At 33.2% G+C, this 25736-nt stretch overlaps 1 protein-coding gene across 2 annotated transcripts in view; it reads left to right on the top strand.

Annotated features, from left to right (window-relative positions):
* Nucleotides 1-6423: 6423 nt before the first annotated feature.
* Nucleotides 6424-25736, top strand: part of LOC129981330 (integrin beta-PS-like) — a 96668-nt gene continuing 77355 nt past the window's right edge. For both annotated transcript variants that reach the window (XM_056092132.1, XM_056092124.1), the window contains exons 1-4: nt 6424-6565; nt 11706-11763; nt 18008-18093; nt 24416-24514. In XM_056092132.1, the coding sequence (XP_055948107.1) occupies nt 6545-6565; nt 11706-11763; nt 18008-18093; nt 24416-24514 (264 nt within the window). In that variant the 5' untranslated portion in view covers nt 6424-6544. The remainder of the gene's footprint in view (nt 6566-11705; nt 11764-18007; nt 18094-24415; nt 24515-25736) is intronic.

Below are 25736 nucleotides of genomic sequence, written 5' to 3'. Positions count from 1 at the left end.
AAAGGCGGCTAGTATACACTGTTGCATAAATACAAAAAATGATTAAAACAATCAATAAAAAGAACACAAATATGAAAGTATAAAGTGGAAAATGTTTATTTATGTTTCATACGTTATCAAGAAAAAACAAAAAAACTAACGTAAGTATAAATAAGAAAAGCTAAAATATCTTGAAATATTGTTTGTCTGGAGCAGAAATATCTTGATGTTGTTTTTCTTCTTATTGGCCACGCACAGAATTATTGTTAAATTACTCCTTCAAAAACTCCAGTTGTAAATATAGATCAGTCCTAGATTAAAGTTAAATGTGTTCAGAATCATCCGTATCTAGTTAAATTAATTTTTTTCCTCTATAAATTCAAATTTTTTATTGCACATTCATCATTTTTACCCTACTGTAAGATACAAAAGTATACATTCAGTTATAACAATTTTAGTTACTTAATATTTATTTTCTACTTAAAAAAATTAAATTATTTTTAAGCGTATTTTACAACGATACTTTTCAATATTTCCTTTATAAACATATGGCCGCGGTGGCCTGGTGGTAAGGTCTCGGCTTGTGAGCCGTAGGGTTTCAGGTTCGAGACCCGATTCCATCGAAGAACCATCGTGTAAGGGGGTCTGTTGCACGTTAAATCCGTCATGCCAAACGTCCTCCCGCTGGTGTGGTGTGGAGAGGGGGGTGCCAGCTCAGGTGTCGTCCTCGTCATCTGGCCGCGGTTCAAAATGACGAGGTCCGTCCCAAAACAGCCCTAGTGTTGCTTTACAACGGGACGTTAATATAACTAAACCAAACCAATTATAAGCATATATTTCTAATGGTATAATTTTTGTTTTTACGTTATCGTTGCTATAATTTATATTAAGATGAAGCATTAACATTCCTCGATGTTTACGACTGGAGTGCAATTTAATTTAGTTTAGTTATATTAACATCTCATTACAAGCAATAACAGGATTATTTCTGGGGCGAATCTCGTAATTTTGAACCCCGGTTCAGATGGTGAGGACGGTGACACCTTCTCCAATTTTTTGCACCACACTAACAGGTTTGAATATCCTTTAATTTTTCTGAATTATACATGCGACAACTCGTTAAAAAACTTTTTTTTTCATTCTCATGGATTCTTTCTTATAAAATTGGAGGAGGAAATGGTGGTAAACGGAAAGGGTAATATTTTTTATCTCGAAGCAAACGGTATCTACTTTCGCTTTCCATTTTGCCGACAGGTGTTTTAATTTCTACGAATATGACAAAAGAAAATGCATACAAAAAGAAAATATTATAATAATCGGAAAATGCATCCTCGAGAGTTTGACAATTCCATTTTTTCCGGTTTCAGACCTACCTGGGTGCAAAAAAAATTATTTCTGGAATTACGTCGGTCTAATAACTGAAAAACTCTTTTAGCTGGATGAATAAAATTTAGTACGTTATCTTGTGAACCAAAATTGTAATTCCGTTTTAAATTTCGGTGTCGATAGATCGGAAAAAAGTGCATCCTGATTTTCTTCATTATAGTATGAAGCATACAATTCACACATATGGACTCTGAAAATAAAAATCTGAGTACCTATGACCACTGCCTTGCTTAAAATCCACAATTTTTGTACACAAAAGGGGTGGAGGGAAAAGGAAAATAGCATTTTTATTAAAGAGTATACGAGAAAGTTTTGGAGAGACCATTTTCACCAGTTCCTCTTGCAAGAAGCAAAATAAATTTCAAAATCAACATAACATACTTGACATGGATCACGTGAGCATAAATTGCTCCATCAGTAAACCAAAGAGAACATAACCCATTTTTCTTATCTAAATATGTCCTTTTTATATGAAAACTATGAGTCAGATGTGGTGTAACTGTATCTGTAATGGGGAAATATGCAGCATAAATTATTGCAGTTTATAAACCGAATTTGCAGTTATCTATAATTTTTTCTTATTTTCATGTATACTTTACTGTAAAAGAGAAAGTGTTGAAATCGTCAAAATATTCGTAACGGAAATTTTGATGAATTTCCGCATGTAGGATCTCACGACGCCGAAAAATACATTTTTGACTTTGTATCTATTCTGAACACAATAACTCTTAATGTATGAGGTTGGACGAGATGAAATTTTTCTTTATGGTCTTTAATTGTAGCTTTCTATCAAATATGTATGAAATACCAAACAAAAGCCTGTTACTGAAACGAGAAATACTTGAAACGAATTGACAAACATATCTCCGGTTCAATAAAGTATGTTGTTACTAAAATATTACCAGGGCGACATGAAAAGATTTCTAGAGACGTTTTTCATCCAGACAGGCCTGTGTAGCGACTTGGGCCATAGTAATCCCTAAAAAGGGAAAATCTAGCTCGCTTTTTCCCTATCCAATAGGGAATTCAGCCAGTCTGGATAAAAACATGATCGAATGAGTATGGAATCGGTAAATAGTCAGTAATACTACAAATGGCTACTTCGACCCTCTACAAAAGCATACGGATTAAATCTGACTGATCGGATAGCATTGGAAGAAACTAAGGTTGAGTCATAAGGACTATCACTGGCCACGGTACAACCCTTCCCACGAGAAGCACGTCCCGTCATCGGTAGGAAGTAGCCAACTCCCACCATTTCTGTACCCATTTGAGTGTCGAGAAGCAACCACCATGTTCAAAGCTTTTCATCCTCAAATCTGAGATGCGCCCCCTTGGAAGAAATAGCTGGTAAGTCAGCCATCTAACTCTCCTACCCGCCACGAAGGCACACGGATTTAAACCATAAAAACTGAATGACCGGACCGCCGCAACAGCAACATTGGCGGGAACTGTGGTTGAGTCCTAAGGGCCGTCATCGGCCACGGTACAACCCTCCCCCCCCCGAAGGAAATCGATGGGAAGAGTCAGATCCCGCACTTATTAGTGTACCCTCCAGGGTGGCGAGATCCAACCACCATGCCGGAAGCATCTCATCCTCATTTGGAGGTGCCCCCGGGGGGTAGAAATAGCTGGTAATAATAATTTAAAATGGCTTTGGAATTATTATATGCTTTTGCTGTTTTTATATGTTGAATCCGTATTCGTAAAATTTGTTGAAAGCAATAAATAATTAATGGCAAACGACTGATTATTTAGAACACGCAACAACTGTAATGTGCATTTGACACAGCTCGCGCCGCTAATACATGCAATGTCATGCGACGCAAAGTGAAAAAGGCTTTCATTTTTCATGTTATTTTTATGTCAATAAAACTTTATTCCATACGTTCACCATAAACTATTATCTCATATCACTACTACATAAAGGCGTTGATTAGACATCTGATCGACGGCTTCGATTAGACTCGAAGTGGGTCTGTATCCAATGCATACTAATGCAATTAAACCGAATATGATAGCATTAGATTTATTGCTGCTCACTAAATAATGCGGATTTGTGGTGAAAGCTTATAAGACGTTTAACAACTACGCTATCCGAGTAATTGCTTTGGTATCGTGGTCATGTTACGGGACTGCGAACTACAAGGTCCCAGGTTCTATCCTCGCTCATCACATTCTTCCACAGATTAAGTGAAAACTTGTTTCGAAACAAGATGGATTATATTAATTAGAAAATCATCTCATGGGAGTTCGGTGAAAGAAATTCAACGTGTGAAAGAAATTCAACGGGGAATGGAAAACGAAGATTTATTCTCCAAGGAAATACGAAGCGTAGGTAGCAAAAACACAGCCGGAGTGTACACACATGCAAAATAGGCCTTGTTGAAATTAACAGCGCAAACGCAAACAGCGGAACGCTGCTTAAATAACAGAAATAATGCTCGGCTAAACGAGAAATTGCTGTTGAACTTCTCGCGGTAGACATCAGTAGTGGCCTGAGAGAATTGCGAATTGTGGATAGCAATAAGGAGCCGACAATCTAAGGAAAGGTTTGGTGATTTTAGTCTTATTACACTTTCAGATAGTTATTTTCGATTCAGATACTATCTTAATCAAAAGTACCATCATTTCTTTTAAGAAAGGATTCGATTTTTTTTTCGAATTTGTGACCTTATTCGGATTTTTTTTGCATTCGGATTGATGATGATATTAAATGTTTCAAATCAAAATTTATATCCGAATTTTGCCTACATCATCACAATAATACACATAAAAATGGAAATTTGTTTGGACCTTATAAAATTCGATATCCCTTGTTCGAATCCGGCATACATGTTTCTAACACATAGAAGGATTATTAGAAGGAAGGAGCTATTTAAAAATTATGCCCCCCACCCTCCTTAAAGAGGCTGAGATGTAGTAGACAGATTTTTCTACCAGATCTTTGGAAGATAGTGAACAAAAATTATTTGTACACTATCTTCAAATTTTACAAAATTAGCTTTTCAGTGACAATGCTTTGAAATGTAGCTTTTCAGTGATTATGCGACTATTTCTCTGAATTTAATCAATTTTATGAAATTTTTTTATGCAAGATACTATTCAAATTAAGGCTGAAGATTTCTAAAACATCTTGGGGATGATAAAAAAATTCAAAAACTCTTCTACATAAAATTATACGGATTTTGATTATATATATGTAGATATAGACAGATAGATAGACACATACATAGAGAGAGAGAAATGTACTAAACAGACTACATTGAAAATGTTTATTAAGTAGCTACTTTTCTTGTTATTCGATTATTTATGTGATTAAATATTTATTAAATCATCTGAAGTATTCTCCCCAAACCTTTCTCGCATACTCTCTAATAAAGTTGCCAATTCCAGAATACAAAATATTAAATTTTGGTTTAAATTTAGCTTTCTTACCGAATCTATAGTGTGCTGCAAGTTATTTGACGATTTATCCCTGGCACGCGTTAATAGTATCTCAAAATCGAATTTGTATTTTAGATACGTTTTCCTCAACCGATTGAAACAAAGATTTGATACAAAACAGTAATCACAAAATCCCATACCAAATTTCATGTATCACTGCGTTTTTGAATTATTGCGTTTACATATTTCTGAAAGTTCAGACCGACGCATGATCAATTTGTAGTTGGTTTTGGATCAAAATTTGATAGGTATCTATACAATAAATATTAAATCTGTTTACCGAATCTTATCTATCTATCTCTTTTCCTTTTGTAATTATCGTGTTATATTCTTACAGACAGATTTCCTCTGAACAGATTTTACTCAAAATTTGACAGAAATCTACAAATTTGGCGTAAAGACCATATACCAAATTAAGGCCATGTAACTCAAAATTATCTTTCTCACAGACAGACTGACACACAACACCACTTCCTGCCCCTGCAACTATAACTCTCTGGTTATTTAAACAGTGTAATGAGCATGAAGTGGGGGAGACATAGAAAGACGCCCCTGTTCTATCTATCTCTGTGACTATTGTTCGACGTCTGACATTTATTGATTGGAATTTGCTTAGGGAATTTTAATATTGGATAAAAGAAAGCCGAAAGCAATGAGCTGTTAGAAATAAAATATGGGAAGTAGCTTTGGATTGTAAAGCAAACCATCAGAGATAAATTATAAACTTGTGCTAATTTACAAACTGACGTACAATTTCCAAAAATGTGTTTTTTGAACTCAGGAAGTTCTAAAACGTGGAAATTGTTCAAAAACTCGATTCGAGTTTTTTGACAATTGTACTTTCTCTATACTACGTATACGAGAAATTAAAAATTGATTTTTTATCTTTTTCATGTATTTCTTAAATTCCTTTTGAACTAATCTATATCAAACATTATTATTTTGTTCTGTGAAATTTGTTTCAGGGGCTCTTAAGTTAATATTTTGCATCAAGATCAGCTTTTGTTTGGATCGATTCTGGTTAAATGAGAACTGAAAAATGAACACTGAGAGAACGCATTTCAGTGGTCAAAAATCACTTGTTTATTTTAATTACTGATTAACACGCCCCTTAGGTAAATTGCGCCCACTATATGATAAATATTTTCGTTGCCACATCATATTTTAAAATGTTGCAAATACAAATACTTATCACCCTGAGTACTTCTTCCAACCCTGGCGCCCTGAGCAATGATTTATTATATATATATATATATAATATTCTGGTCAGATATACCATTTTTAAAGTATTACTATTGTAACCACGTGTTGATTTTCTGTAACAATTTTTATGTAGATGGCTCATTTATAAAACATATTCCAAAACATATAAACATTCCATGTTAATAAACAAGACAGCAATCTGAACCGTCTTGCATTCCAAATATTCACGCCAATACTTATTTCTGACAGCAGCATCGCAGTTATATGATAATTGCTTTTGCATTCGTTCGGATTCTTTTCTTAAAACAATGAGATAACCGAACGAAAAAGAAAACATCGCGGGTTTTGCGTTCTTCCGGCAGCTTTGAATCAAGCTGGCTCATTCGGCATTTCCTTCAACAAAAAAGGGATGTGGCTCTGATATCCGGTGAGATAACGAACTTGCTGCTGTCTTGACGTATGTTTGTGAACACACCGTTATTTGCCGTCCCATTTCACCTTCAAAAGAAACCGATCCAGCACGACAAATATGAATAAACTCAAAAAGAAGGTAAGTTTACTTATTTACATATTTTTTTAAGTAAATAATCTTCAATTTGGTGCTGTTTATACCAGTTTACTGGTCGTATAAGATTCGAATATTCTTGTTTACTTCACTTTTCATCCGTTTTGCAGTGTAGTATGGTTAGATTTTTGAATTGTATCAATTTTTATTGTCTCGTTTATAAAGAAGATTTATTGTAATTGAAAAATTCTACCCTGATATTTTGAAGAATCTATGTTTCAGACAATCCAGTGTCCAAAATTTTTAAAAATTATCTCTATCTTTTGTTCAGTCCGCCTGTCTATAAACATGATAACATAGGAACGCAAGAAGCAGGACGGAAATAATTTAGTGTACGGTCTTTAGCAAAAAAATTATAGATATATGTATTCCATTTTGAACAAAATCTTTCAACGGAAATTCTGGCTGTTTGTTTATGTTCATTTGAATGTTATCAATCAAAAATGTATACATCTGGATAGTTAATATTCATCATATGATTTTATTATCAGAATTGTAAGTATACAAAGGGTAAAAAAAGTTTCCGTACGGAAGACTAAAATAAAAATAAACTAGCATAATTTCTAATCTTTGCTTTTTATCTTTGTGAACTACTTGTATATGGTTAATATGAGTCTTTAAAAGGGAGTTTCATAATAAATTTCTCTTGTTTACCAACTGCAGTAAGTCATTTTGAAATTATTAAGATAAATGACGAAGTGTCATGCACAAAAAGTTTCCATTCACAGTATGCAAATTATTCCTGGCGTGTTTTACAACTGACCCGCAGTAAATATTCGAAGTTGGATAATTTGTCAGAGTCAAGAACACGACATAGCAATAGCTGTTTAATTCCAATTTGCAGCTGATCGTTTTAAAAGTTCAGAAAGTGATTCGAGAGTTAATGATTCGTTTGTGAAAAGATGGATTATCTATTGAAAAAAAAATCAGCGAAATCACTAACAAACCAAGATCTACAGTGCAGTGTATTATTGAAAGATACTGTGAGCTGCAAACATTTGAGGATAGAGATCGATCCATAAACCTCCGAAGTTAATCGCTTGCATAAAAGAAATATGTGAAGCAGGTGCAAGGTTAGTATAATTCAACTTGCAACCGATTTAATGGTTCATTGCAACATTAAAGTTGCATCTCAAATGGTGAGAAATGTCATTAAAAAAAGATTATAATGGACGTGCGACCCGTAATAAGCATGTTATGAATCACTGCAATAGAAAGAAGCACCTCTAGTTTTGCAAAGAAGCATGTAAGCAAGTATCTATTTTGGGGGGAATTTGTCCTTTTTCGTGCTGAATCAAAATTTGATATCCGTGGGTCAAATAGCCGAGTTAGGGTCTGGAGGAAACCAAAATAACACATGTTAATTAAGAATTTATGTGGAACTGGGAAGCACGACGATGGTGGGAACATGGTATAGGGGTGTAGGAATACTGCTAGTGTCGAACATTTATATTTCATAGAAGGAAATATGGATAGATACATGACATTCTAAAACAAAACGTTTTAAACAATGCACAAAAACTGTCACTTGGAACTGACTCTACTTTTCAATAGGACAACGATCCTAAGTACACCTACAAGATTTGTCACGAGTAATGTCTCTATCATGTTAAACAAGAGCTTCATATCTCTCTTCAGTCTCCCGATTTAATCCCTATAGAGCATTTATGGGAAGAAATCAGTCGTGAACTAAAAAAAAATAATATGACATAAATAACAAGGTTGAACTCAAAGGGGCCATTCAAGATATTTGAAGCAATATTTCACAAAAACCACAAAAAACTTGTGGAAGTTAAGCCACAACGTTTGAGAGAACTGATAAAGGCCATAGGAAGGCTTACCAATCATTCAATGCAAGCTGGTTCAGCATGAAAAATATCTTTCGTGTACTATGTAAATACAGTATGTAAATTTTGTTCCTTATTTGTGGCATTTTTTAATTCTTTCAATTTAAGAATTCAATTTTCTCCATAGTTTTTTCTTTATAATATTCATAAATACTAAAAGAAGTTGTGTTAAACCAATTTTCAAATTTTCATTTTCATAACAAAATATTTTGTGTCAAAAGTTAAAATTTCATTAGCAGTCATAGCTCTGTACGGAAACTTTTTTTACCCACTGTATATCAGATTTTGAGTGAAATGCATCATTAGTTTAACCGTCTATCGATCTAACTAATCGTGCTAGATCGACAGACAAGCTAATTGGATGAATTTTAATATAGGGCCTGAAAACTTTAATTGGTGTCCAATTTTTTACAGAATTTGTAGGAAGGTGGATTGTTTATTTGCTTGTCTACCCGTATGTATGTACACATGATAACTCAACCAGAGGAAGTAGTCTCCCGAACACTTTCTCCCGTCTCTCTAATGAACTTGTCATGCCAGAGAACGCCTTACATGGCACTGGTGTTCAGTAATTACGAAATATTAACTTCTGAGTGAATTAAGCATTTATACTGAATCAATTGTTTCATTCTTGGCGATATTTTTGGCGATTAATTCCTGGTTAATAGTATTCAATTTGTTTTTTAGTCGCATTTTCCCCAATCAATTGAAACAAACATTCGAGGCAATTGTAGTCATAAAATCCGATACTGAATTTGATATATTTATGTCATTGCGTTTTTGAACTATTGCGTTTACATGTTTCTGAAAGTACAGACAGACAGATGGTCAATTTCTCAGTGGATTTGGCTGAAAATTTGAAAGGTGAATCAGGAAACATATTTTTTGGAATTATATCTGTCAGTCTGTGAACATGAAAGTTCAAAAGCGCTTTGAAATAAAGGGCTGACATTTCATATATGGAATTAGGACCAAATATTTAAATTTCTTTCTAATTTTGGAAATTCCGTCACAAGAAATCTGAACGTCTGGTTGTTCGAGTACAATTGAACCTGATATCTATAAGACTCAAAGAGCGAGGCAAATAAAATTAAGTATACAAATTTAACATTTAAAATATTGATATTTACCAAATTTTGAACCAGATTCGTCAAATGAGTGACCATCTTTTGTTCTGTGCTATTGCATGCACGTAAACGTAAAAGCTGATAAACGCAATGATTTAAATCAAAGAAATTCAAGTTTTATCTTATGACTGCAACCGTAGTTTTGTATCAAATTTTGATTTCACTAGTGCCCACGTAGGGATGATACACATCAAGATAAGCGTATTTCCGGTGTGACCTTGACTTCCATGGCGAAATAAGCATAAGCTCGAAGAGTTCTGTATCTGAGAAGGGACAGTGTTTATTGAGTCACAGAACATGAAAGTAAGATCGAAGAAGTTAACTCTTTGTTTCTGACTTACCGCCCTTTTTTGAAGATTTACTATCTCTCCCCCCATAATAAGTTCAAGGGATGAAGATTTTTATAAGCAGAACCGAAAAAATGGTATTATTCAGTCTAAGCATACTAGAAAGACAGTGGAGATATATTCCTACTGTTTGAAGCATGGTGATTGGACAGACAGACAGACATAATACTAAAAATAGATATCTTGGACTCAGGACGATCGGTTATTAATCAAAATCTCAGGGCAATTTTTTTTATTTACAATATTTTCTTTGTATAACTACTAACTTGTGTTTTATCTGTGAGGTGTATGAAAGAGCCCCCCCCCCTCCGCGTAGAAAGGGGCTGTGCAAGCGAGTATGTGTGTCATCTTCATGTGAGCTAGAAGTCAGACTTCTGCCCTCGGGTGCTCAGGGACACTTATCCTCAGAAGCTACTGCACAAACGGCTTAAATCACTGATTTCGTCAGCGGATTTGTCTATGGCAACTGCCATAAGTAACAACAACATAATTACTAAAATATTTCTAAAAATACAAGGGGATCGCTAAAGTCCTTTAAATTTAAAACGGCATTTCGTGACATGTGACTACAGTAGATTAATTAGGATTAATTTATTAAGACATGTTCCAATGCCCCTATTGGCGAAATCATAAAGTAACAAAAAATAAAAGATATCGGACAAAATTTGAAAAATGTATGCTACATCATAGAAAAAAACACAGGTAAAAGCCTCGTAATCTGCAAAATTAGCTGAGATATTTGCGAATTAAATTATGCGCTTTTCATGTCCTGAAATATATACTTTTTTATAAATTTTGCCTTTTAATACCTATTAGGAAATTTTAAAAAATTGAAAGCTCAAACTTTTGCTTCTTGCAATGGATGTGTTTACATTTATGAGTTAATTATGAGGATTATTTATAATTATATGATGATTAACTATAGTCCGCAGTGCCTAAAAAAAGGCATCATTTCTTAAAAAAAAAAAAAAAAATTGAGGACAATTCGAATTCTGAAACATGTAACAAAATAAATTCGAATACAATTTTTAGATTTTTTTTTCGATACAAATTTAGAATTGATTAATCCATTTTTATATTATTCGTAAAAAAAGATTTTTTAATTGTAGCAATGGTCATATGCAAAAGATCGTTATAATGAAAGTGCGCATAAATCCGATAAATAAAGTAATTAAAAACATTGTAATAAGATATACTTAAAATATTTTTTTAAAAACTATTAAAATTAGAGGAAAATATTACGTTGATTAAATTGGTGTCACTGAAATTATATTTTTTAAATTTTCAAGTGACGTAAAAAAATTGCGTGTTAATATGTTCTAAAATAATTGGAAAAAAAATAGGTAAGAATTTCGATTAATTTTTAATTGTAAACCTAATTTAAATATTAAAAAATATTTTTTTAACCCTTTAATTGGCAAATAGTGAAAAGTCGTGGTAAAAAAATTGTTACCCAGACGTCGGTGTAAGAAGGCACGTTTACAATATCCATTTAAAGCATTTGGAATTATAGATCTTCCACGTAAGTCAATGAAAACACATGCTGATTCAGAGTAATTGTACCACATAAAAGGTTAATGAACATCTACTACCCAAGTAGTAATTACCTGCCTAATTTGGTTGCTATAAGTACAACGATTTGCCTTACAGAGTGTTTTACATGATTTTTAATCAGACATGTTACGTCATGTGTGCTGCATGACTCAACTCATAATAATGATCTTTTATTTACTTATAAAAATTTTCTATAATTTCATTATCCTTTGTTTATTGTATTTACGTTTTTTTAAATATCTCTTTTCAGATAGAGTCATCCAAAAATCTACTTATACTCATATTTGTTGTTCATATGCTTTTTGAAGGTATGCTGCTGATTTTATTCTAGATAAATATCACGATCTTTTTTTAAAAATGGAAAATTATATTATGCTTACGAATGAGTTTGAAATTTTTTTAAAAAAAATGTTTATTTTGTTTAATTTATAATTCTGTTTCATCATTATTCATTTCTGATATAGCGGATGACAGGGAAATAGTTTCACACTTCTTAAAAGAAAAAAAAATATCACTTATGATTTTTACCTTCTCATTTTGAAAAGTAAAATAAAGAAAAAATATTGAAATCGACAAAAAAAATTTGAATTCAACATTTTGACGAATCTCCACATTTTAGATCTCCCTGAATTTGAAAAGCACATTTTTAGAAATATTTCTGTCTACGAAATGATAACTCAAAAAACACTGTGAGCTAGACGGGTGAAATTTGGTATGTAGTTTTTTGGCACCAATTATGTAGATTTTTATCATATTTTGGGTAAAATCCATTTCCAGGTAGTTTGCATATCTATCTGCCTGATTACAACGGAAATTCGATAACAAAAAAAGGATCTGAATTAGATTATTAAAATTTGAGACAATTTCAACAGCTAAATGACTGATCCTTATCAAAATTTGAATCAAATCCGTAAACGGATTGAACTTACGTCTCCTTGGAATATTCATATACATATAAATGCGATAACTGTAAAACACAGTGAATGTGTTTTATGTGATCTTATAATTAAATCTTATTATAAATATGTGATCTTATTAAATCTGCAGCCCTATTTTCAATTTTGATTTCAATCGACCGAAAAATTCTGATCCATAATGCTTGATACTCGATTCTCATTTCTTACGAAGCAGAAAATGTTCTTGTGAGGGACTGAAAATAAAAATCTGTCCGATTGTGGCTTTCATGGTCTTATTCATGGTTTCCCTTTTACTTTCCGTATACTTAGATAAAGTATAGTAATTGTCGAAAAATTCAAATTCGAGATTTTGACGAATCACCACTTTTTAGACCTCCCGAGTTCGAAAACAACATTTTTTCGAAACTGTTTCATCTGTCTGTCTCTCTGTCTGTGAAAAATATAACTAAAAAACGCTTTGAGCTAGACGGTTGAAATTTGGTGTACGATCTTTACATCAAATATGCAGATTTATGTCAAATTTTGTGTAAAATATGTCCAGATGAAGTCATTCGGCCCAACTATTCGAATATAAGTTAATTCGATAGTTAAAAAAACAAAGAGATCTATATGATAAAATTCGATTTTCTATTTACTCAGCATCTGTAGTGTAACACACCTATCAAATGTCAAGCCAAATCTAACAACAGGTTAACTGTCTGTCTGTCTGAACTCGGTACGAACCTTGAGTTCAAGAAGTCCGTGCCACATTCCTCAATATGTAAACTGGAGGATGAAGTGCACCAACCAAACCTTTCTAACTTCTTATAAGTTGCCATTCTTTCTTATATTTGATATTTGTCACTGGTTTTAATTAGTTAACGTTCCAATTTACCTCCATTTTAAACAGTTTTGTGAAATTTTCCTCTGAACATATGATATTATTATTATTAATTTTTGTCCACATACATTGCACAGTTAAAAGGAAAATGGCTCTTGTGCCAATATCTTAATATATATAAATTACGTGTCACGTTGTTTGTCCGCGATGGACTCCTAAACTACTTGACCGATTTTAATCAAATTTGCACACCGTGTGCAGTTTGATCTAACTTAAAAGATAGGATAGCCCTTTTTTTGAATTTTTAATTAGAATTTTAATTATTAATTAAAAACTAACTTTCCCGCCAAAAAAATCTTGAAATCGCCAAATGAGTACGACTTCAATTTTTTTTTCCTAACAGTCATGAGGCTAGGCTTAAGATTTTTCGGCTGATTATTTGAAACGATTCTATTTATTTTCTTAATGTTTGATGCATTTAAAATGAAACATTGTTAATGAATCGATCTTTCAGATTCATTCTGAAGTACTTTTGAATTAAAATAAAACAGAATAAAGGAAATTAAAAATTTCTAATCTGCATAGCGTTACCCCAACTGGCGTAGAAAAAATCACGCATTTGCGTTCCGTAACTGGCGTTGAAAATTCACGCATGCGCATTGTATTATCATTGTTAACATTTCAACGGAAGCGGACTCGATTTAAATTATTTTTAGGTTCGTTGCATGTTTTTGTAATGAAATTGTATTTAAGTTAGTTATATATTTTTTGTATACGCTTATAGTTTTAAGTACATCGTTTTTTAAGTAGTTTTTTTTAACCTGTTTTCAACCGATTATTTTAAACGATTCGTTTTATTTTCTTAATGTTTGATGCATTTAAAATTAAACATTGTTAATGAATCGTTCTGGTCATGATGAATCTGAGAATATTTTGTTGACAAATTCTTGAAATATTACATAAATTAGGAAAGATATTCTTTAGTGCCCATAAAGTTTAAACGCTCAGTGACTCTTTTCAGTAATCATATTACAAAAAAATACTTTGTTTCAGTAAAAAATATTATTATATTAATTGCCGATTAATCATTTCCACTTTAATTTATAGTATAAATTCTACGGGAACTAACAGAAAATGAGAAAGATACATATTACGTTGTGACTGAAGGCGTTTATAATATTATGAATGAATTATATATCAAAATTTGAAGTTTTAAAATATTTTGATGAAGAAGTTATTAAAGTAGGAATTGCATAAAATATTTAATTATTAAAATTTTAACGAACATTAAGATGGGGGAACCGGCTGGTCGCCAAAGGCGGCTAGTATATATATATATATATTGTCACGAAGATGCAAAGAATAACAAGTCACAAAATAATACTATATCAAGTTTATTAGCTTTAAGCAACTAGTAACATGCAAGCGAAGAATTGATTCCACAGCTTGTGGAACTCAGAATTTATACCTTTACAGAATAAACGAGAATTATAAAGTTCTAGAACATTAACAAATGAATAATGAGAATTTAAAATTAAAGTTCTACCTTTAAATTAATACGACTTGCCAGGGATTTGAACCCCCGCCTTTGTGCTTTCCAAGCGTGTACTTTACCTCTGAGCCACTCTGACTATGTGCATATCTTTGTTTTGCAACAATATATATCTTAATATATATAAATTACGTGTCACGTTGTTTGTCCGCGATGGACTCCTAAACTACTTAACCGATTTTAATCAAATTTGCACACCGTGTGCAGTTTGATCTAACTTAAAAGATAGGATAGCCCTTTTTTTGAATTTTTAATTAGAATTTTAATTATTAATTAAAAACTAACTTTCCCGCCAAAAAATCGTTTCATTTTCCCCACCGCCAAATGAGTACGGCTTCAGTTTTTTTTCCCCAACAGTCATGAGGCTAGGCTTAAGATTTTTCGGCTGATTATTTGAAACGATTCTATTTATTTTCTTAATGTTTGATGCATTTAAAATTAAACATTGTTAATAAATCGATCTTTCAGATTCATTCTGAAGTACTTTTGAATTAAAATAAAACAGAATAAAGGAAATTAAAAATTTCTAATCTGCATAGCGTTACCCCAACTGGCGTAGAAAAACTCACGCATTTGCATTACGTTTCGAATCCGAATGTTCGAATTATTTATGATCCTATCCGAAAACGTTTCTCAGGAATAAGATATCATTTTCCACAATTATTTTTTAATGCATATAATAAATTTGATACGTTGCAACGGATAAAGTATCACGATCTTATGTTTGAATTTTGTATTACTGTGCACGGTGGCAATTCTCAGAAATAAGATATTTTATTTGAAAATGATTAATTACAAACGTTTTAACGGATCACTGATTAATATAGCATACTAAAATTCTGCTTTTTTTTAATTATAAAGAAGTTTGGAAAAATACTTGGAGGTGCACACGGATAATTATTACTTTTCGTTTTGAATGAATTCCGATTCATTATTTGACTGTTTACTAAGAAAAATGTTGTACGGCAATAACATTTGTTACCTTCATTGAATTTTCAATTAAATGATTTTATTTCTTTTGTTAAGCATATCGTAAAAAAGGTAAGTGAACGAGCCAATAATAAGTTCCTCTAATCGGATAATAAAAAAAATATTAACTCATTTGTATGCTAAATGAAATTTAATCTTTTTTATATAAATTATTGAAGATATGATAATAAAAAATGGTTACAATAATCGTTTCAGTTTTTCATTTCTTTACTAATAAACTGCATGTACGTATCAAGTTATGTCAGCTATCATCAACTCAGCTATCATTCACTTTAGCTACAATGCTTATCATTATTTAATAAATGTTTCTGAAACTGATTTCATTTTGTAAATGAATTCTGAATTATTGCAACAGACAAATGTATCAATGACGGAATAAATCTCATGGCAACTTCATGTGTGGAATATAGAACTTTTTTTTTTTTTTTTTAATCTTTCCTTTAAGCTGAGGAAGCCAGAATCGGTATCACTGAAGTTAGAGGATTTATTATACATCATAAAGGGTTTATACTAAGAAGGAAGGTTTTAAGAAGGAACAAATTATTTGTTCATTATTTGACAGTCACAATTATCTCTTAGCTCCAAGCGATTCTAACAGATGGCGGTATCTGTTGACTGGATTGAGTAAGTATTCTAACAGATGGCGCTGTGTTAAAAGTATCAACGTTTCACATAAGCTACAATTTAATGGCATAACCACCACGTGTTGCTGAGGCTAAAGTATAAGTTAAATTTATTTCGTAGTAAACGCAATACAATGAAATTCAATTGTTCTTACTTTTTCAATTTTTGGTATTAGCATAGCCGACCACGTGTTATTTAGACTGAAGTATAAATTGAATTCATATTATATTAAAAGTAATACAGTGCAATTCTTCTTGCTTTTTAATTATTAGTGCTTCATTGTTCAACAATCTTTAATTAAAATGCATGTTTAAAACAATCATTCTTATGGCGAAGTGTTGAAACACTTCGATTGGCCATAAACATGCGCGTACAATTGCAAAATGATCCATCAGCACAAATATTTTCTGAACAATTACTAGATATTGGGAACGGTAAAATAGAACTGCAACCAAATACGCAATGCATTAAACTGCCAGACAATTTCTGCACTGTTCTTGAGGGGGAAATGAATTGATTCAGAGTATTTTTCCGGATATACAGATTAATTACTTGAATCATAACTGGCTCAGTTATCGGGCTATTTTGGCAGCCAAAAATGTTGATGTTGACGAAATTAACCACATAACCTTCGATTAAAGGTTGGTTCACCTATTATTCTCCTGCGTAATTTGAATCCATCTCGATTATGCAACGGTACGCGTTTAGTCATCAAAAAGATCACTGGAAATATACTTGAAGCTACCATTTTAACTGGAAAGTTTAAAGGAGAAGTGATCCTGTTGCCACATGTTCCGATGATACCATCAGAATCTACGATACCCTTCAAAAGGTTACAGTTTCCAATTCGTTTAGCTTTAGCCATGTCTATAAATAAGTCTCAAGGCCAAACAATGTCCATTTGTGGTTTGGATTTGGAAAATCCATGTTTTTTTCATGGGCAACTATATGTTGCATGTTCATGTGTAGGAAAACCGTCAAATCTATTTGAGTTAGCTAAAGACGGGTTAACCAAAAATATTGTGCACCGATTAAGGCTAAATTAAATTGAAATTAAAAGTATTTATAATTCAAAATAATAAACATTAAGATAGTTTTAAATCTTTTATTAATAAACATTAATAAAAGATTTAAAACTATCTGCCCTACCTACCTCATTTATAAGTTTAAGTGTTATGTGTTTTTTACTAACAACTTTGTAATGTACTCATTTGTTACAAACTTGAAAACAAAAAATAAAGAAATTTAAATTTATTTTTTTTGTATTGATTTTTGCTCAATATCAACGGTAGTAGAAAATCAATCATGGAGGTTCCCATGTTTTTTTTTTTTTTTTTTTTTACAAATGGCATCTGTGTAAAAAAAGCATGGTGGTCCCCATGACTGGTGTTCTCCTACCGTTTCCCTTGAATAGTTTACTACTATGTAATATAACAAAAACCTTAGCCACAGCAACGAGTGGCCGGGTCTGCTAGTATATATATATTGTGTCGGTAAGACATTACAAGCCAAATATAGTAAACATTGGACATTTGATAAGCTCCTTTTAAAAACGACCGTTTCACAAGAACAATCATATTGTGCTTGATTTTTATTTTGTTACTGTCTGAAAATTTATAATAATCGGAATAATTTCATTTGATTTGCAGGTGTTACAAGCAACAGGTGTCTTTCGAAAGAAAAGTGTGGGCAATGCATTGCTGAGAGTGATCTCTGTGCCTGGTGCACTCAAGAGGTATGAGTGACATATCGATTTAAATTAAATTTAATGAGTAAGTGACAGTATGATTTCTTTGAAATTAATTTATTGACATTTTAGAGAAACATAAAAGCTGCTTCAGAAGAAACCTTGGGAATTTAAATCATGTTCTGATAAAAAAGGACAGCAGTTCTGAACGTACATTTGTAATGCGTTTCCGCAAAAAGAAAGAAAGGAAGAAAGAAAATCAAAATTTCTTTTAACTTTTGTATCAGCACAGAAACGAGCCCTCCTCGGATGATGCTTTTATATGGGAAAAAACGTGTCTAAAATACAAATTTGATATTCGTATATTAATAACCGCATTCCAAGGATTAATCGCCAAATAACTCGCCAATGATAACACGACAGATTCAGAAAAAAATCCTGTTTTCACCCCAAAGTTTAATATTTCATAAATATTGTACCAATGCCATGCAAGATGTTCTCTGAGATAACACCTTTATCAGTGAGTATGCGAGAGAAATTAGGGGAGGCCACTTCTGCTGGTTATTTCTGTTCTGCACACAAATGTTGCCCATACTGTATTCTGCAATACAATCCCAGATCATATCACTAACTTGATGTTTAATAATAGGTATCATGCAGTCAGAACGGAAATCTCCTTCTTTTCGCTTTTCGTACTTCATGTCATCACTATTATAAAGTGAGATTTTGGTCTCATCACTCCAAAACACACTTTTCCATTATTCTGATGTCCAATTAATTTCGGATCTTGCCTAATTTAATCATTATAATAATAATAATTAAATAAATATAATCAAATAAATATAATCATTATATAAATAATTAAATAAAAAAGTGGTTAAGTTTAGTTATATTAACGTCCCGTTTTAAAGCAACACTAGGGCTATTTTGGCATTCGTAATTTTGAACCGTGGTCATATGACGAGGGCGACACCAGAGGTGGCACCCCCCTCTCCACTGCACACCAGTGGGAGGGAGCTTGTGCCCGGACGTTTAACGTGCAGCAGACCCACTTATACGACGGTTCTTCTGTGAAATTGGATCTGAAACCCTCTGGTTCCGAAGCCGAGACCTTACCACCAGGTCACCGAGGCCCCATAAAAAAGTTGTAATTGGATCAAATAAGTGAACCTTTTAGAACTAATATAACATGGGCTAATTTACGATAAAAATAGAGAATTAATTAAGATTTAAGTTAGATTTTAAAATAGTTACACACACAAACACACACACACATATATACACACACACACACATATATATATACACACACACACATATATATATATACACACACACACTGTGGATAAAAGAGCAAAAAAAAAAAAAAGAAAAGAAAAGAAAAGCTAGTACAATATTTGATAATACTGATTTTAGTTAGAAGAGTAGCGACAATTTTACGAATTCTTAAAACGAGGAAATTCCTATTAAAAGTTAAGAAGGAGGGGGGGGGGAATGAACATTTATCAGTGACACTTAATGTACTTTCAGCATATACAGGTCTATTCATCATTTTGCCTGAAATGTCAATTCCAATTGCCAGGGACCATAAATAATACATTAAGAAAATAATTTCGGAAAATTGCTATTTATCGATTATTTTTTTTTATAAATGATTAGACCGAGAATTACTGAATCTTATTCCGAGATTATTCCTTCAACTCACCTTATCTAAACTTCTGAGTATTAGGTAAGAAGAAATAAAAATAATTTGAACAAGTTGAAGTGACCAGAATCTTTGATGTTGGGCTGTCTGGCAAAAACGCCTCTGATTGGACGATTTCTTGATCCTTTCCGCCTTGATGGTTATCTAGATTTATCTTCTAGTCCATGAAAAATCGCCAACCTACCAGAGCTCCTCTGATGTTTACTCGCAGTCGGACTTGATGAGAATTTGCAGCGACATAGCGAAAGGAAAGAAAAAGGGGTTTTCGACCCTCTGGGCGCCAATCGTGGAAGCGCCAACGACAAATATTTGTGCGACTATTTCATTTTTTTAAAGCCAAATAAGAAGGAAAAGCGGGAAAGAAAGTTTAAAACCCTGCAAGCTATTTACTCCTGTTTCGCCACAGAAAAAGCAGAGACAGGTGCTAGGAGATATTTTATTTGCGCTGAAGTAATTTGTTATTAGCTGCCTATAGCGACTACTAGTTCGCCAGGAATATTAATTGTGTTTAATTTCATATGCATAATTTGATGATTATGATTCCTACAATTAAGTATTTTTAATTATTGAATCGTGATAGACATTAAAATTACATTATTTTATATTAAAAGTTATTCTCTTCATTATGTATATGGACCATCCGAAAAAGAGTGAAGTCCCTTGAAATTTCCATGCAATTTTAGAAGTAACCGTACACGACCAATTGTCATTGGACTTCCGTATACCGTTTTCTTCATATCGGTATAAAAAACAATCCTTCTTTTTACTTTCTCGTATACGTAGAGAAAGTACAGTAATCGTTCAAAAAAAGAGATTTTGACGAATTCCCAAGTTTGAGATATCCTTGAGTTTGTGGTGAAAGCTTATAAGCCAGTTAACAGCTACGCTACTCGAGCAATTGCTTTTGTATCGTGGTCATGTTACTGGACTGCGAACTACAAGCTTCCAGGTTCTATCCTCGCTCATTCCAATCCGTTACATTGGTGACCTCGGACGATGAACCTTCAACTTTCGTACTGCTGTTGTAGCGCCATCTACTTGCAACCAAAGTCGTCAGACTCACTTGACGCAGCAACACAAAAGGCCGCAGCAACCCAAAGTCGTCAGGCTCACTTGATGCAGCAACAGCATCAGTAACCACACACACTCGCCAAAACGCTTGGTGCTACTCAAATGGATACAGGTGCATTAGAATAAACTGCTAATAATACATCACCTCTCAACAGCCATATCGTTCGTCTCACCTCCGACTCACTGGAGGGAGAGTCTGTTGTGAAAGCTTATAAGCCAGTTAACAGCTACGCTACCATAGCAATTGCTTTTGTATCGTGGTCATGTTACTGGACTGCGAACCACAAGGTCCCAGGTACTATCCTCGCTCATACCCATTCGCCACAAGCTCGAAAAATGCATTTTTGGAAAATGTCCGTCTGTCTATCTATCCGCCTGTGACAAAGTTAACTCAAAAACGCTTGAGTTAAATGGTTCAAATTTGGTATACGGTCTTTCTACACCAAATTTGCAGATTTCTATCGAATTTTGAGTAAAATCTATTCAGAGGAAGTCCTTTCTCCGGTTTTTTTAATATAAGTTAACACAATAACTATAAAACGAAGAAAGCTAGATCGATAAGATTCAGTGCATAGATTTAACATTTGTAATGTAGACACTTTCCAAATTTTGAGCCGCATTCAACTACGGTTTAACTGTCTGTCGGTTTGTTAGAAATAAGTAAACGATAATTCAAATTTTTGTGTCAATCGTTTGAGAAAAAACTTGTTTAAAATACAAATTCGATTTTTGAATATTATTATCGTATGCCAGGGATTCATCACCAAATAACTCGCCAAGGATGACACGATAGAAAATGCTAGATCGTGTCAAAAATTAATATTTTGTAGCTATTGTACGCCAATGCCATGTAAGACGTTTTCTGCCATGCCAAATGTATTAGACAGGACGCTAGAAAGTTTTGGAGAGACCACTCTTATTTTTTTTTTATTTATGTATCAAAGCAAAGAAATTCTTCCCCAAACTTAAATTAAATCACATAGAAAGTATTTCTTTTTAAATTAAATCTATACTGGCCATGTTATATTTAGGATTTACCAACATAGGTTGTTTGGAAAGGAGCCACTTTGTCAATGTGGAATTTCAGGAGGAATTGTGGGTAATATAATAAAAGACTGCTCTGAATGGAATAATTTAAGGAGCGACTGGCCTTTTGGACTGGCAACTACAAAATTTGAAAAAATTTATTCGGCATCCTGTTGTTAAAAAAAAAAATTATGTATCGATATTATTGCTCAACTTTAGTCAATTGAAATCGAGTGACTTTATTGCATTATTTTGTTTTTGTATTACTTTTTTGTGTATTGTATAACTATAAGCGTACTGTAACTTTTATTATAAATATTATTGTTGTATTGTTTTTAGCATTGTTTCTATTGTGGTTATGTTTTTCTAAGTATTTCCAGGAAAGCGGGTAGTTTTTATGTGGATGTGGTTTGGTGGCTGTTTTTGTACTTGAGACATTTGGCGTGTTCTCCGTCAGGATTTTATATCGATTTCCGATTTTTAGTATCAACATGTGTCTCTTGTATCTGGGGTTGCTTTATGGTGACGTCATCTAATACCCCCCACCCACCCGATTGGCCTTTGACTTGGTCGGGGTTCTCTTATCTTATCATAGATTTTAACGATGGAAAAATATCATGCGATTAAATAATTGATGAAGCAATGAAAGTGGTTTGAACATTGAACAACGTTTTTAAATGGAAGAAAAACATTTCAATAATGAAATATATTGTTGAAAACCATGTAAAAAGTATTTTTTTAAAAATTACCAAAATCCTGAAAAATTTAACGGCAAATAATTATAAAATTTAGTTTTGTGTTACAATATTTCCGAAGGTATCACCTAAAAATGCTAAGATTTCAGATGCACATTCTTATGCCCCAAGGCATATCTGTGCCAAATTTGGAAACCTTAAGTTGCACGATCTGTTGCGCCGATGCGCAGACACATGCATACATTTTTCTTCATTCGTATAGAATTAATAAAAGATAAAAGCATTATACATGCAAAGTGGGAAGTACATGTTTAATGGAAAAGTATATCAATGCATTGTCCTATAAGCTAAAAATGCCTAACAAATTTGTAACGTTATCTTATGATATTGGCCATCATTTAGAATATCAAAAACTATCGCAGAAAAATCGTACAATATCTTGTTCTAATAGGATTGTGCTAAGGATGCTTTATAAAATCAATTTATTGCTAGGAAAATTCTTTTCAATGTTGGGAACTTAGCTCTGATGACATGAACTAGTTCCTTTCAACTAATTAAATTTTATCTGATATACTTGTATGACCAAACATGTATGATAGTATAAACCTGTATGATAGTATTGTAACATTCCCAGTTTCCCAGTACTGATAAGATATTGTGTTGTACTGATTCATTGTGTCGTCGCTGTTACTTACTAAACTCCTCGAGATAACCAGATGGTGGATCTTTTCACATGTGCGGTCTCTCATCTGTTCATTAGCTACTACAATGAAAGACCACATATGGAATTCCTCGTCCCAGAGGTATTGATAGTACCTTCAAAGATAAAGGGGTGTCCAAACATCGGGATTCTAGATGTTTCTCTTTGTGAAAGGACCTTCACACGACCCACTGGTGCCGCTGAGAGAGCATATGGCTGAACCCCGATTGCCCGAAAAAGAGCTCAAATGACCAATGTAAATTAAGAGGCGGAGATTGACCCCAAATAAAGTGCGGAGATTTTTTTTTTTTTTTTTTTTTTTTTTTGAGGAGGAGAGAAGAAACGAATAACAGAAGACTGTCGGACTATGCCCACGAGTTTGGAGTGTGAGAAACTACCCCTGGAGTGGTCGTGTTGGCGTGATGGAGAACTGAGTTTCAAGAAAAACCTTCGACTTTGACTGTTGTATCTCCTACTACAGGTGTAAATAACTATTTATTTAACCAAGATCAGAACAAGTTGTTCTTTGTGTATATATAGGGCTGTAAAATAAAGAATTGTCCGGAAATTCTAGTTCGTTATTTGATCAGTCTAGATCAGGACATTACAGTATCAAATATGACCTGTAGTCTTAGCTTATTTTTAATATTATTATTTATTGATCATACTAGAGGATGTGTTGATTCAAGTCCCCCCAGTTGTCTTTCCCACGGGTAAATTGGTAAATATCGAATAGCCTTGTGAGAACCGTTTTTTTTTTTTTTTTTTTTTTTTTTTTTTTTTGTTAATATACCATTGCCAAACGTTCTTTTTCTGTTTCATTTTTCAACTAATATGCTAAATATTTTTAAAAAATGAATCAAGTATCTGAATTGAATAGCATGTGCATGTACCGTATGTGCGCAACGGTTTATATGTTGTTGATGGTGCCTCAACTTATTACTTAGAAACAGTAAAATTTAAATTAAATATGTTTTTTTAAAAATATTTTATGCATAATTTTCTTATTTTAAACTGGAAAAATACAAGATATTACAAATAATATTATTTGAAATTTTATTTTCATTACAATTTCTTCAACAAATTTCTACAAAATGTTCTAAAGTAATTTATACTATATGATTACATTTTATATTATTGACTTTTATTTAAAAAAAAATATTTTCCCCTTAGAATTTCGGCTCACCTCGTTGTGATCTTTTGACAAATCTGAAGAAAACATGCAAAGAGTCTGCTATCGTGGCACCTACTGGAGCTCTTAAGTTAATCCAGGTGAGTTTTTACTCTTCATTTATAATTTTTTTATTAATGGTATAAACGCTGTATCTATAGATTTTTTCTCTCTCTCTGTACCTGCACATATATATGTGTCACCACCCATTAGAATTTACCTACTCTTGTAGTTCTAATATCTTGGGTCCCCGATTACCCAAACGATAAAAGTACACCTTTATCTTATGGTTTACATGTAGAACAGATCTTGTTTACCAACGGTTTAAAAAAAATCACTCTTTTTTCCCTCTTAAAAATCCGTTTGCACTTTGCTTATACGGGAACAATCGTTGGTCAGAAGAGGAGATCACGTGACACCATCAAATATTGGGAAAAGTGTGTGTGTATACTTATGACACAAATGTCAGAAGTAATGTGGATTAGACTGCTTGGCTTGTAACTGCTTCTTTTTTTTCCTTCCTTTCTGCATGCTAATGTGCATTAAGGACAGAATACCAAATAGAGACGAAAATTTGTTCCAATCACTACGCCTCCTGCAACAATCGATAGTCCCAATGTAAGCAGAATCTAAACAAAGTCCTGTATTTTGCTTGGTTGTAATCTAATTGCTAAAAGTCAGGGAAAACATTTTTTTCTTATCTATATCTATTCAAAAACAGAATTAAGTATACATTAGCACACTAGCTTGTGGAGAATAGCATATAAGACAGTTAACAATTACGCTGCACGAGCAATTGCTTTTGCATAATGGTTATGTTACTGGATTGCAAACCACAAGGTCCCAGGTTATATCTTCGCATCATCCCAATCCGCTAAAAATTGGTGACCCGGACGTGATACCTTCAACCTTCGTAACAGCTGTTGTGACGCCATCTACCCACAGCAAACCAAAGTCATGAGACTCAGTTGACGCAGCAACCACTCACCCAAACACACTCGCGATAACGCTTGGCGCTATTCAACTGTGTACAGGCCCATTAGACAACAGCCAAATACATCACCACTCAACAGCCATAGCGTTAGTCTCACCTCCGACTCACTGGAGGGAGAGTCTGCGGTGAATAGCATATAAGCCAGTTAACAACTACGCTGCGCGAGCAATTGCTTTTGCATAATGGTTATGTTATTGGACTGTAAACCACAAGGTCCCAGGTTCTATCCTCGCATCATCCCAATTCGCTAAAAGCTACACTATTCCATCTCTACTGTACTTTTAAGGGATAAAGAGGAGCACAAAAAGGTAATCAGAAGAAGATGCCTG

This window comes from Argiope bruennichi, chromosome 1 (genome assembly GCF_947563725.1).
Source record: "Argiope bruennichi chromosome 1, qqArgBrue1.1, whole genome shotgun sequence".
Lineage (NCBI taxonomy): Eukaryota > Metazoa > Arthropoda > Arachnida > Araneae > Araneidae > Argiope > Argiope bruennichi.
Note: the sequence above shows the minus strand (reverse complement) of the source record. Positions and strands in the feature narration are given on the sequence as shown.